The 18,118-nt window shown below is 36.0% G+C and overlaps 1 protein-coding gene across 2 annotated transcripts in view; it reads right to left on the bottom strand.

The window, feature by feature from the left end:
* LOC121378785 (protein transport protein Sec31A-like) overlaps window positions 1-17,020 on the bottom strand; it is a 48,084-nt gene extending 31,064 nt beyond the window's left edge. For both annotated transcript variants that reach the window (XM_041507102.1, XM_041507101.1), the window contains exons 1-10: window positions 16,864-17,020; window positions 8,918-9,051; window positions 7,822-7,911; window positions 6,709-6,907; window positions 5,799-6,032; window positions 5,151-5,293; window positions 4,109-4,220; window positions 2,859-3,011; window positions 2,070-2,204; window positions 1,252-1,476 (exon numbers count right to left, since the gene is read on the bottom strand). In XM_041507102.1, the coding sequence (XP_041363036.1) occupies window positions 1,252-1,476; window positions 2,070-2,204; window positions 2,859-3,011; window positions 4,109-4,220; window positions 5,151-5,293; window positions 5,799-6,032; window positions 6,709-6,907; window positions 7,822-7,911; window positions 8,918-9,030 (1,404 nt within the window). In that variant the 5' untranslated portion in view covers window positions 9,031-9,051; window positions 16,864-17,020. The remainder of the gene's footprint in view (window positions 1-1,251; window positions 1,477-2,069; window positions 2,205-2,858; window positions 3,012-4,108; window positions 4,221-5,150; window positions 5,294-5,798; window positions 6,033-6,708; window positions 6,908-7,821; window positions 7,912-8,917; window positions 9,052-16,863) is intronic.
* Window positions 17,021-18,118: the final 1,098 nt, after the last annotated feature.

Below are 18,118 nucleotides of genomic sequence, written 5' to 3' on the forward strand. Positions count from 1 at the left end.
TTGTTGAAATAGAAAGGCAAAGGCTAAAAGTAGATCAAGAAATATTAGAAATACAGAAATGCTTAATTGCAGGTTGAAAAAGAAAGATTGAAAATTGAAAATGAGAGACTGGAAGTGGAAAAACAAAAGTTAGAGATGAAAAAATCTAATCAATAACTAAGAAAAAAAGGAAACCACGGACTACGAGTGAAGTGCTGTTATGAACATATTGAATAATTTTGTTTTGGTTTGGTGGATTTGTTTTGGTTTTGTTTGTTTTTTGTTATGTTTTTATATGACACAAGTAGTAACAAAACTGTTTTGATACTAAAATGTAGAAATTAAATGTTTTTACTCTCATGTTTAATATGCAGAAATTAAAGGAATATACCCATTCGTCTACCCATCCATCCATCCATTATTCCATCCAAACATCAATCCGTCTATCAATCCACGTACATACGTGCGTATGTATGTAGTTACACACACACACACACACACACACACACACATTAAAATATATGGAAAACAGAACAACACAATAACCAAATATATGCATTTAGCCTTTATGGTGCACCCAATAATTTCTAGGCAAACACATTTGCAATTAAGCGACGCCTAGCAGTAATTCCATCAATGTGTTCAATATTATTATTTTCACCATTTCCTTCGATTGGTAGATTCTCATTTTCTTGCAGCAAAGGCATGCCATGTTTCATGCATATCATGTGTAAACATGCAGTTGCAACGATGACGTTAACACATCGATCCGGCCTGAACATTAGGCTGCTACCACTCTTGTCCAAGCATCGGAACCTTGATTTCCATACCCCAATGCAGCGTTCAGGCCTGATGCTAATAAAACTTTTAGAGTCTAGAGTCGAGACTCTAATAAGAGTTTGAGACAGTAATGTCATGACAACGCCATACAAATTGTACGTGTCTGGACTCTTAAGTTTGATAAGCACGGGCCCAGGTGTGCAGCTAATATTCTTGACAGCATTAGTAGAAAGATGGCTTTTATGAGCAAGATAGCACATACCAAAGCCTTTGGTCATACATAGTACACCCCCTACCAACAATGGTTCAAAATAGTAAGGCATATCGGTCTTGCAGACAACTGTATCTCAGGTTGAAACTACCACTGACAATCAATTTTAGACAGGGGATATCTTAAATAATAAAAAAATTACCAGCCAGAGTTACGGAACACAATGCATTTTGTTTTGTCTGGATTATCGAATGAAAACAACAATTACGCAATGCACTTACAAGTAGGAAATTCCAGATGTTTTCTTGCATGTTGTCCGAACTGTTGGCAGCTTTCATGGCACAGAACTCAGTAGCCTGGTTTTTCTGCAGTGCGGATTCCAACTGTTCGGACCGACTCAACAGCTCACCCTCGGTGATAACCTGGCTGATGTGAACCTGTTTCGGAACCACCTGCTGCGGATTCTGAGCTTTCTCGTGAATAAAGCTCACCAGTTTCCCGCCAAACTGAAAACAACCACAAACGTTTTTTAAATTTTGTGTATTAATAACAGGGCTAGCTCAGAGTCCATGGAACATTTTACAAAATTATCCATTTAAAATTCAAAACAAAATTATGTATTTAAACTTCAAAAATTGCAGAAACCCAGTTATTTTGTAACAAAATATCAATTATGACATGAAATTATTTCGCCAAATTAAAATAAAATTTGCAATTGGCGAATACCAGAGCTAGCCCTGAATAATTAAATATTAATGAGATGACAATATTTCGAAATGTTAGGATGTACAGTTTGTACAAAATGGACCTAAAAGCAAAAACATAACGTTGGAGCTGCACTCAAAAGCTGACACTGTCGTATTACCAAAATAATACTTAGATATCTTGTTTTTTGACTCTTAACATCAATACAAAAATTATAAAATTATTAACAAATACAACACTGTCTACTACTGCCATTATGACCACATACTTGCACAAGGTACCATAAAAGAATTTTACAAAAACTTTTTTTTTTTTACCTAAAAACAAGAGACAACATGTGGCTTTAGTTTTTGTTATATATATATATAGATAATAAAAACACAAAACAACTTACAGCAAAAGAAGCTCCCACTGGTTTTCTGAGCCATTTCGGTGGTTTTTGTAATGGCATCACTTTATCCTGCTCGAGAGAGGGAACATGGACCTGTGGTTGTGAAAATGGGTCGGCTGTACCAAACGAATCTGCAACCTGAAACAAAACAAAAAATTTATAATTTAATAAAATTATGAAACAGACATGAATTATTTTTTTCCAAATTTAAAGAAATTTATTATTAAAGAATTGTGGCAACAATCAACACTATACCAATGATCATAATTAAAAAGAAGTAAAACAAATGCGAAATTTTTTTTTTTTTTTAATTCTTGTCAAATTACTTCTTATTCCCATTCACAAATCATTAAGGAAGGAAATCTTTTATTTAACGATGCACTCAACACATTTTATTTACGGTTATATGTCGTCAGACATATGGTTAAGGACCACAAAGATTAGCAGCAAGGGATCTTTTATATGCACCATCCCACACAGGATAGCACATACCACGGCCTTTGGTATACCAGTCGTGGTGCATTGGTTGGAGCGAGAAATAGCCCAATGGGCCCACCGACGGGGATTGATCGCAGACCGACCACACATCAAGCGAACACGTTACCACTGGGCTACGTCCCGCCCCTTAATTAAAAAGAAGTAAAACTTAATTTTGTTTAAATTCTTGTCAAATTACTTCTTATTCCCATTCGCACATCATTAATTTCAAAGCTTCTCGGGAACTTGTAATATACTAACAATATCTATTACATTCAAAGAAGAATAATAAGAAAAAACAGAATTGCAATTCACCTTGTTGCTGGGCTGTATTGGATGGCCACCTCCTAGGAGAGAGTACACTGTTATATGACCGTCAAACGATGAGCTGGAGATAATGGAAGGATTCCGTGGACACCACTGCACATCGAAACACCACTGATTGCTGGTCGGCAGTTCATAGACTACCTGTAAATATCAGAACAAACACATATCAGAATTAATTCAAGAAAATGTAGTAGATTCCAATACTAAATGGAATGTTGGGCGTTTATGTGATGACATACAGTAAGCATCCATTTAATAACGTTGAATAATAATAAAGTATGAATCATTTCATTCTGTGCATTTACTTGCTTCATCAGACCTGTTTTCTCCGGCTGTGTTCCAGACTAGTTGAGTGTTTCGATTTCTACAATAATTACCACAATAAACAGCGACTTGTTAACCATAAATGTTTATTAAGGTTACTTTAAAAAAAAGATTTTGGATTGGATGTTATTCAGTTTGGAGATAATATCCTCCTCTTATCACTTTCATGTTATTTAATATATCATAAGAATAGTACCCATCTTCCACTTCATTTTCATTGCATATACATTAAACTGGACAAATTTTAACATGCTGCTCTTTGGTTATCTAACACTAGTGAACATACATTTTGTAAGACAATAGAGCATACATTAGGTCCCAATAGTCAAGGAATTAAATGTTTTTTAAAAAAAGAAAGAAAGAAATGTTTTATTTGACGACGCACTCAACACGTTATATATGGTTATAAGGACCACACAGATATTGAGAGAGGAAACCCGCTGTCGCCACTTCATGGGCTACTCTTTTCAATTAGCAGCAAGGGATCTTTTATATGCACTATCCCACAGACAAGGTAGTACATACCACAGCCTTTGATATACCAGTCGTGGTGCACTGGCTGGAACGAGAAATAGCCCAATGGGCCCACCGACAGGGATCGATCCCAGACCAACCGCACATCGAGTGAGCACTTTATCACTGGGCTACACCCCGCCCCCGATTTTAAAAAAATGCGGAAAGCAATTTGTTGACATTTGAAAATATAAAGCCAAGTTAAATGCATCTTGGCCAAATAAAAACTCCTTAAACACATAACACTCAAATAAGACTGCTGAATATACAGATATATAACTTTATTAAATTTTAATTCCCAATTGGAGAATGAGAGCCAAAACCATGTGACACCTGTCAACAATGAAAATGTTCTAAATAGTTTTGTCAGTACTAGCATACCATTAAATAAACATTCTTACTTCTCCACCCGGCACATTTGAGTTGGGATTCCAACATAAGATTCTATTGTCTTTTCCACAGGTCATCAACAGGTCAGCATCCTGAGGACACCAGGCCATGGACAGAATACCTCTGAGGAATTAAAAAAGAAAAATGTATTTAATTTTATTTGATGAAGTTTCCAAACAAAAAAAATCAGATTTCGATAAATCTTTGACAAAGTCAATAGACCTCACAGAAGCTTTGGTTAGTGCCTTATATATATTGTAGTAATAAGTATTGTAGTAGTAAGTTGATCATTTCCACTCAGACCAAACATTCACCAGACGGGACCAAGTGCTAGCGGATTTGTTAGACTGCAAGACATCACAGACTGTGAAATGATCAGCTAACAAAGTTTTATGAACACAAGCAGAGCTTTAATCTTACTAATTTGTAATAGTGGAGATAATTTTAATTAGACTGAGTAATGTTGTTATTAATAGCTGCTGAAGAGTTATTTTAATATATAAAAAAAGCTTGATATTTTAGTGGTTTTGAAGTGAAATGGTTTGAGGTCAAGATGTTTGCATGGTACTTAATTTGGGCACATGTATTTTTGGCACATTTATTGTCTCAAATTTGTTGCATCTAAAGCCATTCCAAGGTCATGCCTTCTGTTTACAACAAACACTAAATGAAGACTGAAGGCATTGGTGAAGTCATGCAGTTCAATTACATGAATTATATTAGCGTAACTTAATGAAGTATCCCAAACTTGCTTTAATTTACATTTCAATGACAATATTTCCTGCTAATACTATAAGCAAAATAAAATATAAAATAAATTCTTATTGCAGAATCATTACAGAAAAGCTGCTTTCATATTTGCTAAAGTAAATTTAAGAATGTTTAACAGTTTACCACATCACAAATTGGCAATTTGCCTGAATTTAAAGCTACATAACCGATGCATGAAGAGAATAACGGTTTGCGTAAACGTTGTGCATTGCATACAAAAATCTTATTGTTATAATATAACGACTGTGAATTGTGTACGGTATTTTCAAATGACAGACTCACTTCTGGTGACTTTCTAGCACTTTGAGAGGCGATGTGGCATAGCGGAGGTCCCAGAGCTGTATAACTGGAGTGTGGTCGTCCTCCGATGAAATGCATAACTGAGTAGCTACATCAGGATGCCAGGCCACAGTTTTAGCCTTGATCTGGGAAGAAATTAAATTTTTTAAATCTTATAAAACACCTAACAATATTTTTTAATAGAACTTTTTAAAAATTATTCTAGTCCTCAAAATAAGCATTTTTAAGAACAAACTTACACAACTAATCTACCTAATTATTGTTTGGAGAGTCTAACTCTTTAAATTGCAATAATATATCCAAAATTACAGATCATTATAAACATTCAAGGAAGTAATATACTAAAAACACTCTTTTTCAACATGTTGATAATAAGTCAATTACATGAAACAAAATCAGATGGTTCTAATATGGGAATGTTTTATTTAACGATGCACTCAACACATTTTAACTGTTGTTTTAACTCCATATAGCCCAAGTCATAACTAACCTCTTTCCCTTTAGACTCACTTTTTTTCTGCAGTATACAAAAAAAAAAGAAGAGACACCCAATAACCAAGACTTGAAAACAGTAAACTAAATATTTGTGTTAAATACTGTCTTAGTGTTTTGTAATATCTGAATGTTTACCCTGGACATGCTGTCACTGATCTTGATGATCGGTTCGTTCTTCCTCAGATCCCACACCACACAGCGAGCGGTGAACGTGGACGCCAAAATATGCTGCACTTGTCGATTCCAAGACACACAGGCTACTTCTTCTGGTGGCTGCGACTTCTGTCCAGGTGTCATAGGAGTGTCCGGTTTCGTCATGTCCCAGATCAAAATCTCTGATTCAGAACCACCAGAAGCAAGAAGATTTGGCTGTGGGGAAAATTGATTTTTTTTTTTTAATAACCTCAGCACATTTTAAACTGTGGCTATTTGATGAAAGAGAAAAATCTCCTGCTGACTCACAGTCTACACCTATTACATAGAAATTTGCAAAAGATGTATTTTTTTCCACACAGGGCAGATCCTTTAACATATCAGTTGTTACACTGCATCCTTTAAAGTACAAAATCATGGCTTAGGATTTAACAGAAATGATTGTTTCTGCTAGAGTGGCAGAAGCATATTTGCAAAATCACAGAACCAAAAGTCTAGTCACGCATTATCATGTAAAAATCTACCATTACCATGATTACTAAAAAAAAAACAATTTGCCATAGGTTCTGATGATCATAGGGCATGGAATTGGATAAGTGTTTTAAATAAAATCTGAAATCCGGTGGCTTGCACAAGTTTAGTATATAAATGAATACTCGTTACATTTACATCAAAGCCTAAAATCAGCAGTATAATTTGTGTGAACACAGGAGATGACATAATCCCTAGTTGGGACAAAGAATAAACCCAATGGATCTACAAAGGCCAGTCAATTCTATGACCAATCGCATCTTAGGCAAGCACCCTACTCCAAGTATATATGAAAGATAACTTGTTGCGAACACTTTCATGAAAGAAAAAAAAAAGTGAACAACATCATTGTTCAACCTACCTGAAATGGATTGAAATCGAGGGCTTTAACGGCTCCCGTGTGCTGCGACTTCTCAAAAACAAGACAGTCCTTCTTGGAAGACAACATGGAAGCTGCGTCATAGACCTGAATAGACCCATTGTCGGTTCCAGCTACTATCAAACCAGATGGCGTCTCCTTCCCACCGATTCCATGGGACCCCCACAGAACTTTATGAAACCTGTAGTGAACAAAACAAATGTTTTATTTAACGATGAACTCAACACATTTTATTTACGGTTATATGGCGTCAGACATATGGTTAAGGACCACACAGATATTGAGAGGGAAAACCCGCTGTCGCCACTTCATGGGCTACTCTCTCCGATTAGCAGCAAGGGATCTTTTATATGCACCATCCCACAGACAGGATAGTACATACCACGGCCTTTGTTACACCAGTTGTGGAGCACTGGCTGGGACGAGAAATAGCCCAATGGGTCCACTGATGGGGTGTAGTGAACAAGGACACACTACTAAGTCAGAATGACATGGTTTATATACAATGTTATCAACCAATTATCACTTTCTGGGAATCTTCTAAAGGCATTTTCCATTACTTCTTAAAGATATTTTGAAGAATTCAATCTGTGATTACAATGTTATTACTCATAATGTTTAATTCATTCACCAAAGAGCTAAGAGAATTAAAACTTGTTAATGAGCCATAATTTTACGTGGTTATGAAAAAAAGAATTTAGCTCCACATTTTGAAGTAACATCTGCCAAACTGCTAACAATATTCTATGATCGATAAAAGTTAAAATATGAATACCAAAGAAATACGAGTTTAAACCAAATCCCACTACATCCATTTCAAAACTAGTGACACACACAAGCCAATACCATGAACAATAAAGCAGTGTTTTAAGTGTTTGTTGTATACTGTTCTAAGAAAAGATGGAAGAATGTTAAAATCTATAACAGTGACCTGGTATCTTGTGTAAGTTAATATCAGACATATAGAGTGTATAACAGTGACCTGGTATCTTGTCTAAGTTAATATCAGACATATAGAGTGTATAACAGTGACCTGGTATCTTGTCTAAGTTAATATCAGACATATAGAGTGTTAAACATTAACTAAATTCAAACCTGCAGTCCGATGGCATAGAGGCCAACATTGGCATATCTAGTGTCGCTTCAGCCAAATTCAATCCATATACTTCTAGTGCAGAGGAGGTGCTATAAAAAAAAAAATTATAAATAGAAAGTAAATAAAGAGCTGACCATTCACAAAATCTTATTTTCAATAATGCTTGTATATATATAGCTGGTCATATGGATTGCTTAGCATATGATGGAAGTGCTAAAAGAAATTGCTTTTGGGTTCACAAATATTAAAGTGAATCTGGCAACTTCCTTACAAATTCAACTTGCCTTGAGTGGTGTACGAAGCCAAAACAAGGGTGCGAAGAATGACTGTTGTTGACCTTAATGAAGCAATGAATAACTTTAGAGTTATATACTGTATACATCAGGGCTTTAGATCTCACTAATTTGGGCACAACATGGACAGTTCAATATCTCAAGGCCTTCTAAAAAAGAAGTCCGGAAAACCAATTTTCACATTGCCTAAGTTCAAGGGCCATAACTCCATCAAAAATGGGTAAATCTCCATAAAAAGTCAAACATGATCTGTAACAGTATATGATAAAGCTATACACCAAATTTCAGGTTAATATCTCAAAGCCTTCAGGAAAAAAAGTCTGGAAAACATATGTGAGGCAGACAGACTGAAGGACAGAGATAAAACCTATAGTTCCCTTTGGTTGGACCGGCAGGGGACTAATAATAAATAAACATAATAAAAGTGAAACGTTGATAAACCGGAACTTTAATGAAAAAATACCACATCATAGACACATATTCTGACCACTCCACTGTCTTTCCTCAACAGAAATAACTTGTCAGTAAGTACATCTAAGTACAAATTAGTGTTGGTAAACCAATAAGAAATTAAAATATGAATCGATACAAAAGCAAAGGTATCGTGTATTGTATTGTGAACAATAGCAAATAGTATCATGATACACCGATGCATCAATTTATTGTGACACTCCTACAGAGTACCAAACAGATCTTAAATTCCACTTCCACAAAGCACATAATTTATTCAATTATTAATCAATTGTGTCAGCTTGTGCGAACCGATTTACAATTTCAAAATATCCAATTCCTAATTAGTTACCTGAATGTTGCATCAAGCTGTTGGGCTGCCGTTCCTGTCACCAGATAAATTGGATACTGCGTTGCTGGTGACCATGCCAAATTTGCAGTCCGATCAATTTCTTTGATTCTCATTTTGCTAGGTGTGTAGTCTCTCTGAAAAATAAGAATAAAAAAAATATAACATATCACTCTAAATAAATGACATTGATGACATGGTTTTGAACTTTACTAATTTAATATAGTGCTAAATCTGACAATGTCATCCATCCAGCATGAATACAAGGGATATAGATTTTACCACCAAAAAAAAAAAAAAATATTAAAACCAGCTCATATTAAAAGATTTCTGCCCAAAATCCTCCAGTTATTGGAGTATTGCAACAAATTTAATTCAGTCAATTGCTGTATGGCAGGCTCTAATCTAGTTGGCAAAACAGCATTTTTTTTGCAGAAAGTTGCCGAGTTATTGAAGCTCTCCTAATATTTTGGACCTACGCCGATTGCTGACTTGAAAAACAAAGTTACACAACAGATGTCAGACATCAACTTGCTTACTTAACACCTTGTCAGTCTGTTTTTACCTCTGGCGTGAGACTGTTTTGACAGAAAAGAGTTTTGCTCCTTCCCCTTTTTAGGATATATTCATTATCAGTTCCTTAATAAAATAGCACTTTTAATGAAAATATTCAATTCTTTTGCTTGAAGGAGAGGGCAATTAAGGCATTTGGCCTGGTATGCATATTCAACGATATATAATGCACATTATTGCTTAATATCAACACGTATAATCGTATAGTTAATTAATAAAACGGTTAAATGTGACGGCTATTATATATAACGGGCGCAGCCATTTTATACCATCTCAGTTAGTACGCCCTCTGGCGAGCTGGTGGTTACATAATACTTAACGCGTAACATCAGGAATGAGCCGTAGAACTAGAGAAACACAATATACCTGGTTTTTGCGGGATGATAAATAGTCATACATTGCAATGTTCTGTAATAATACACATCCCAGTAAGCCAGCAATAAGTATATCCAACACTATATATATTATTTTTCAATACCATTGTCAAAGTGGCTACACAACAAGTCGAAACAATTAAGAATGTTTTGCCCATGCATTAACCTACGTACTGAAATGATACACGGAGTGTTTACTTAGTTAATTGGTCTATGATTCCTGGGATTCCTGATTGGCAGGTGTGTATTTGATTGGTAGTCAGACGAGCCAATTAACTGACGCTGTCTAGACACAAAAATACATACCAGTATTGTGGAATATTACCTGTCGCCCCTAAAATTGTAATGGACATGGTTTATTACTGTAAATAGTTCTGTAAAACTATTGATTAAGTAGACTTTTCCATCTAAAACCACAGAACTGACCAATTACGTAGTCCCAAAGAAAAGTATCACTTGGGTATCGTGGGCTGTCGTTTTTGCCCCATCGTAGCATATCAATAGGCCTAATAGTGTACATTTTTCCTTTGGATTATTTAACAGAGAAAAATACTATAACCCCATTTTGTTCCGTTAATGCAACTTGAAATATATTTAGTTAAATAGTTTATTATATAATTTACGTCATTTATGCTATTTTACAAGTCAGGTTGATCAAAGAGAAGCGTCTTGTCGAAAATTACTGCTTTTGTTTACACTGTACATACAGGAGGTGGTCAGGAGTTGACATCACTCTGCCCCAAGCTATCCCACCGGACTTCACAAAAACAAAACAAAATGGCTGTCCCCAGTTAGTAGGAATAATCATGTTTTTTTATTAACTCTAAAATTACGCGTTTTTCATCTGCTGAAGTATCAGTATGTGTTGGTGGTCCAGGTATGCATCTTTCTAACACATAAGGCTCTTGTTTGAGTTGACCCTACCTTTAAGGGCAATTACAGCATTATGGACGTGGCCTTTTGCACAAAACATCTGTATATTTATTCCAGTACTATTTTTAAAAAAATGTCGTTTATTTTGATGATGGATTATGACTATATGATACCGTATGTACAAGTCTGTATAATAATTAATATTATTGAAGATCATGCTGTACTAATTACTTTAGTTAAATGAAAACCTGCTACGGATGTGGCATGTTTTGGAACACATTTTGACCCCAGTGTAACATATCTGCAAAACTCTGCTCTGTTAATGATGACAAAATTTTACAATTTTAGTTTGTTTTATATAATAAATACTTAGTGCTATCTTCAATAGTGTCTCTGTTATGGACATGGAAATAAGGAAATGTTTTATTTAACGACACACTCAACACATTTTATTTACGGTTATATGGCGTCAAACATATGGTTACGGACCACATAGATATTGAGAGAAAAAACCCGATGTTGCCACTTCATGGGCTACTCTTTTCAATTAGCAGCAAGGGATCTTTTATATGCACCATCCCATAGACAGGATAGCACATACCACGGCCTTTGATGTGCCAGTCGTGGTGCACTGGATGGAGCGAGAAATAGTCCAATGGGCCCACTGATGGGGATCGATCCCAAACCGACCGTGCATCGAGCGAGCAGGTTACCACTGGGCTACATCCCACCCCCATTCATGGACATGGAAAAACTGTTATGGACGTGGCATCATGTAAACTGTACAACAGGATCTCTGTCTTCATTTGTTTTAAAAAAATTATTTATACATAATTGACTAAAGGTATTTTTTAATTCTTACTTCTTTTTAAAATATTTTGTCCAAAATTATAAAAAATAAAAACATACCGACCTTATGGTTTGAATTATGTTGTCAGAGCGGCACTGCAATTATTGCCTTAGAGATTGCATGGGATCAAGAGGGCATCCTGGCAGTTTTAAGAACACACAGGGCTAGCCAAATTATCAATTACTGGTAAACTTAAAAAAATTAAACAAATACAGCCAATTTCCAATGAAATATCAATTATTACATGTAATTGATTTGCTGCGAGCGAGCAGGTTACCACTGGGCTACATCCCACCCCCATTCATGGACATGGAAAAACTGTTATGGACGTGGCATCATGTAAACTGTACAACAGGATCTCTGTCTTCATTTGTTTTAAAAAAATTATTTATACATAATTGACTAAAGGTATTTTTTAATTCTTAATTCTTTTTAAAATATTTTGTCCAAAATTATAAAAAATAAAAACATACAGACCTTATGGTTTGAATTATGTTGTCAGAGCGGCACTGCAATTATTGCCTTAGAGATTGCATGGGATCAAGAGGGCATCCTGGCAGTTTTAAGAACACACAGGGCTAGCCAAATTATCAATTACTGGTAAACTTAAAAAAATTAAACAAATACAGCCAATTTCCAATGAAATATCAATTATTACATGTAATTGTTTCAGCGAGCGAAGGTTATAAAATTTGCATGGAAAAACTGTTTGGACGTGGCATCATGTGAAATCTCGTCTTCATTTGTTTTAAAAAAAATTTATACATTTGGCGAGTGTAGAGCTAGCTTTTTAAAATATTTTGTCCAAAATTATAATAAAAACCTGCAGACCTTATGGTTTGAATTATGTTGTCAGAGCGGCACTGCAATTATTGCCTTAGAGATTGCATGGGATCAAGAGGGCATCCTGGCAGTTTTAAGAACACACAGGGCTAGCCAAATTATCAATTACTGGTAAACTTAAAAAAATTCAATACAGCCAATTTCCAATGAAATATCAATTATTACATGATTGTTTCAGCTGAAAATATAAAATTTGCCAATTGTTTTTGAAATTCGCAACTGACGAATTTGGCGAGTGCCAGAGCTAGCTCTGCATCATCTAATTCAATCCCTGCGACCTGTAAACAGCTAATTCAATCCCTGCGACCTGTAAACAGCTAATTCAATCCCCGCGACCTGTAAACAGCTAATTCAATCCCCGCGACCTGTAAACAGCTAATTCAATCCCCGCGACCTGTAAACAGCTAATTCAATCCCCGCGACCTGTAAACAGCTAATTCAATCCCCGCGACCTGTAAACAGCTAATTCAATCCCCGCGACCTGTAAACAGCTAATTCAATCCCCGCGACCTGTAAACAGCTAATTCAATCCCCGCGACCTGTAAACAGCTAATTCAATCCCCGCGACCTGTAAACAGCTAATTCAATCCCGCGACCTGTAAACAGCTAATTCAATCCCCGCGACCTGTAAACAGCTAATTCAATCCCCGCGACCTGTAAACAGCTAATTCAATCCCCGCGACCTGTAAACAGCTAATTCAATCCCCGCGACCTGTAAACAGCTAATTCAATCCCTGCGACCTGTAAAAAGCTAATTCAATCCCTGCGACCTGTAAACAGCGTTGTCTACTCATTACAGAATTTTGATATGGGTCAAGATTAGTAGACCAGTTTTTACTTTAAACAATGTGGCAGAGAATTTTAATAATATAGCTAATTTTTAATTTGAATGACATCTGTATTCCAATGACATCACTTTGCATCTCCTTACAATAACAATAAACTGAGTACGTGATATTTCCATTTTAAGAATGCTGGAAAAATTCCAATGCAAAATTGCTATTGAAGTTTTTTTTGTTTGAACATTACTAAAGCATGTGAATGTGTTTGAAGAAAATCTATTAATAAAAAAAATGCACTATTTATGAAATATGGATTCCAAGTGAAATTACAATAGGATATATTATATTTATTGTATAAGAAGCCAAAACAAAGTTGCGAAAAGTGACTGTCGTCGACTTTAGGGGATGCAGATGACTAGTCCTCCAATGATTAAATAGTTTAAAAAGAACTCGAGACAATTCGTCCACAACCAAAAATTGTTCTTGGACAATTCGTCCACTACAATTTTTTTTGTTTTATTAGTTATTTACCATATATTTCATCCACGGACTAAATAAATGTAAAGACACTTTTTATTTTAGTGGAATATCGACACAGAGCATTGTCAGAGAAGTGCAGATTGTAACCTAACCTAGCTTTGCCATGTCTATATCTCTGACATTGCCAGTGGCTTTGCCCGCGACATAAGGGGGTTACCAAGTATGATGTGGACAATTTGACAGACATAGTCTAGTACAGTTATAATATTGTAATCATAATAGGGAATGGGACAATTAAAGTAAATTTATGATTACTGTATTTACAAATTTATTATGACGCTATTTTTGAACGAGCTGTCAAAATTAATAATAATAATAATAATATATAGTTTGTGGAGAGTATAGCTAAGAGTTGAAGAAAGGATTCATGGCTGTACAAAGACAATAACAAGTTGATAATGCCACTAAAATTTAGTTTGTTTTATATACTAGTAGTTAACCACAAAACGAAAATAATTAACCATTTCAATGGCTAAGTAGTAACATTTTATATTTATTGGTCTAAATGTTGTAATTGACTGGACGGTTGCTAGTCACTTCATACCATTGTCATTTCGTACCATAGTCATTTCGTACCTAATTTGGTCATTTCGTTCCATTGCAAAAAGTCATTTCGTACCCAAGTCATTTCATACTTTGGTCATTTCGTACCATAACTGAAAGTCATATCGTACCATGGCATAACAATTTATAACAATCACCCCGGTAGTGTCTTTTACAAAATAACATAAAATTACAAATTTGTGATTAATTTAAGGGATATTTTATCACTAAGAGACTAAAAATTATTGCCATTTTGTAGAAACATTAGCAATTGGCTAATTTGGCAATCAGTAGGGTAGTTAATGTTTTAATGGTTGTTATTGTTTATTCTTAAACAAATAAGATGCAAAGAAGTTTGAAAAGAAGACCTAATAAATAAATAATATTTTGTTGGTTCATTATGTTTTGTTGTTTCTGACTAATTATCTGGAGCCATTTCACACAAAATTGAAGTTGGCAGTTAGTAGTAAAATGGAAATAACAGTTGACATGTATATAAATAAATGATTTTGATTTTGATTTGTATTATGGGTATCAATAACGATATTCTGCACAATAACATGTTCTGATTATCAAACTGTCAAAATAAAGTTTTAAAAAAAACCCACTTCTTTTATGCTGTAGTCAATTTGTTTTCTATATACTGGTATGAAATGACTGGGGTACGAAGTGATTTTTTGCAATGGTACGATATGACCAAGGTGCGAAATGACTAGGCAGCATGGTACGAAATGACTTGGGTATGAAGTGACTATGATTCGACTGGACGAATTGTACGGTGGACAAAACGTCCAGAGGATGAACCGTCTGGAAAGCGACTTTATTGTCCGAACCAAAACTACAAAAAATTACTCTCCTACCTTTAACTGCCATTAGATTTCCTCCAAAGTTTGTTCAGACGCAAATCACCAAAAAAACCCACTACAACTACACAGATTCCACACACGAGACTGCAATGATGTCGCCGATATCGTCTTTGCTGTGATTGCATAGAAAAAAATACATGCAGTTTTCTTCCGTCTGCCATGTTACTTGTTTATGGAATACTCTTCAAGAGGGGTGAAAGCCTCGAAAGTATGTGACACAATTAATATGAAATCAATGATCTCTAGTGGTATCATTAAAAAAACAATAATAATAATAAAAAATAATAATAAATAATAGGACGTCATCACGTTTGCTTTTATATCATAACATGTTATGACTGTTTGATTAAGTCCTATCCTTTCACCCCTCTTGAAGACTATTCCAAAAAAAGTCAAAATGGCAGCTGGCACAATATTACATGCTTTTTGCTCTATGCGCTCTCAGCGAAGTCAATATAGGTGACATAGTTATCATCTGGTATGTGGAATCTGTGTCACTGTAATTGGTTTTTTCAAGATTTCTGTCTGGACAAACTTTGGAGGAAATCTAACGGCAATTAAAGGTAGGAGAGTAATTTTTCGTACTTATGAGAAATATTCAAATGACTTGACTGTTTGATACGTATCTAAAAGCTTACTGCCCTGTGCAGAGCCAGCTCTGCCCAGGACGGTTCTGCCCAGGACGGTCATGTGACGTGTACGGATCATTGCAGCCAGCGCTACACGGGACGACGCTACCCAGTACGTTCATTATGTGTGCTACTGGTTGTGTTCTGTCAGTTTATATCAGTATAGACCTACAGATATATCAATATTTCCTTTACTGTTAATGTGTTTTTCACCATATCTAAGTATATAAAACAATATACATATATTTTCTTTATTATTACTGACTTCCCCCCTCATATCTCAGTACACGTGTAGACAAACAACAACTGGTAACCATTCACTGCAGCTATACTATAGACCGTCCTGTGCAGAACCGTGCTGTGTAGGAACGTCCTGTACAGAGCCGTCATCACTATATATTTTTTTAATACTCACACACACACACACACGTTTATATATATATATATATATATACAGTATATTTTTTTTTTTTCGCGTATTAGGAACATATATTTTCTTTATATACAAAATATATATTTATTTCCTTTACTGTTAATGTGTTTTCCACTATATCTAAGTATATAAAATAATAGACCGCCTTGTGTAGGAACGTCCTGTATAGAGCCGTCATCACTATATACATATATTTTTGTTAATACTCACACGTTATATATATTTTATTGATTATTATCCACAATATACATATATTTTCTTTATTATTACTGACTTCACCCCCTCATATCTCAGTACACGTGTAGAACAACGACTGGTAACCGTTCACTGCAGCGTATACAATAGACCGTCCTGTGCAGAACCGTGCTGTGTAGGAACGTCCTGTACAGAGCCAGTACGGTTTTGGTCCCTTATGGACTGTTTGACACTGACAGAATAAAACACAGTTTAATTTTGTCTTTGGATGTCTCAAGACCAATGGATGGATTAAGAAGTATATATTGTTGGTGATGGGGAACTGGCAGACGTTTTACCAGAAAAAGTTTGCAAAAGTTAATATTCGAAAATTAATCACACCGATAATACATTATCATTATGGTACAATGCAAAAATCAAGCCGACTGGCAATCTTGATCGCACTTACGTTTACTTCTAAAACGCATATATTTTAGAAAGAGTCTTCTTGTTACACTGAGAAGTCGTAAGTGTGTATGAAGTTAGTATGCACAGAATTCAACTATATAAGTAAAAATGACATATTAAAATCCACGTAAATCCTACCGATCAACGTGGCACGAATATGTGTATTTTCACTTCCTTTTGAGTTTGCGCACTTGATTTTCTTCTTTTCTTCTTTTGTATAATCCGCCTGTTGTTCTTAGCGGCATTCTAGTAAAGGTTTGTTTTGCTTAACAACACAACTAGAGCTCGTTGATTAATTAATCATCGGTTATTATATGTAAAAACATTTGGTAATTCCGACATATACTCTTAGAGAGAAACCACGCTACATTTTCTATTAATAGCAAGAGATTTGATTACTTGATTGCTAGTCAATTCGTACCTTGGTCATTTCGTACCATAGTCAGTTCGTATCTGATTTGGTCGATTATTTTATATGCACCATCCCACTGACACGAGAGCACATACCACAATCTTTGATATACCAGTCATGATACACTGGCAGGAACGACAAATAGCCCAATAGGCTCACCGGTGGGGACCGATCCTATACCGACCGCGTATCAGGCGAGCGTTTTATCACCAGGCCTTCATTCTAACTATACAGGCCTAGTATAATACGAGGTGGGTAATAAAAGAAAGGAAGAGGGCGTCTAGGAAGAGGCCGCGCGCGCCAGGTACTGTTGGGGGGGGGGGGTGATAAATCGGCAACTAAACTGGATGCAGCGGCTTCTTCTGCGTTGCTGCCCTCGACCCATCCCAACAAGCCTGCCAGACCCAGAACTAACAAGCTTGCCAGACCAACAACTGACAAGCCTGCCAAGTCAGCTGTTGTTCGTTCCACACGTCGTTGTGGCTGACTCAGCAGCGAGTCCAAACCTAGCAGAAAAATGTCGGCTAGACTGGTTCACGTTAAACCAAATGGCCAAAACGTTAGTTTAACGTTTGCTGGCTGAACTTGGGGCTGATCAAGCTCCTCTCCAGACAAGCCGCCGCCACCATCGCGGAAGTCGCTGCCTGAGCTGAATCGGCCCGTTGAAAGCCCGCTATGAAACGGAAGGCCGTCACTCCACCGAGTGACCAACCTGCCAGGGGAAGGCCTCCCTCTCCTCAACAGGAAACGAGCGTCGCGAACTCTTGGAATTCGGGAGTAGTGCTGACCTACCGCCACGAGGGAATCTTCCGACAGGACTGCACGACAGAGTCAGAAGATTCAA

Source organism: Gigantopelta aegis, chromosome 8 (assembly GCF_016097555.1).
Source record: "Gigantopelta aegis isolate Gae_Host chromosome 8, Gae_host_genome, whole genome shotgun sequence".
In the NCBI taxonomy this organism is placed as follows: domain Eukaryota; kingdom Metazoa; phylum Mollusca; class Gastropoda; order Neomphalida; family Peltospiridae; genus Gigantopelta; species Gigantopelta aegis.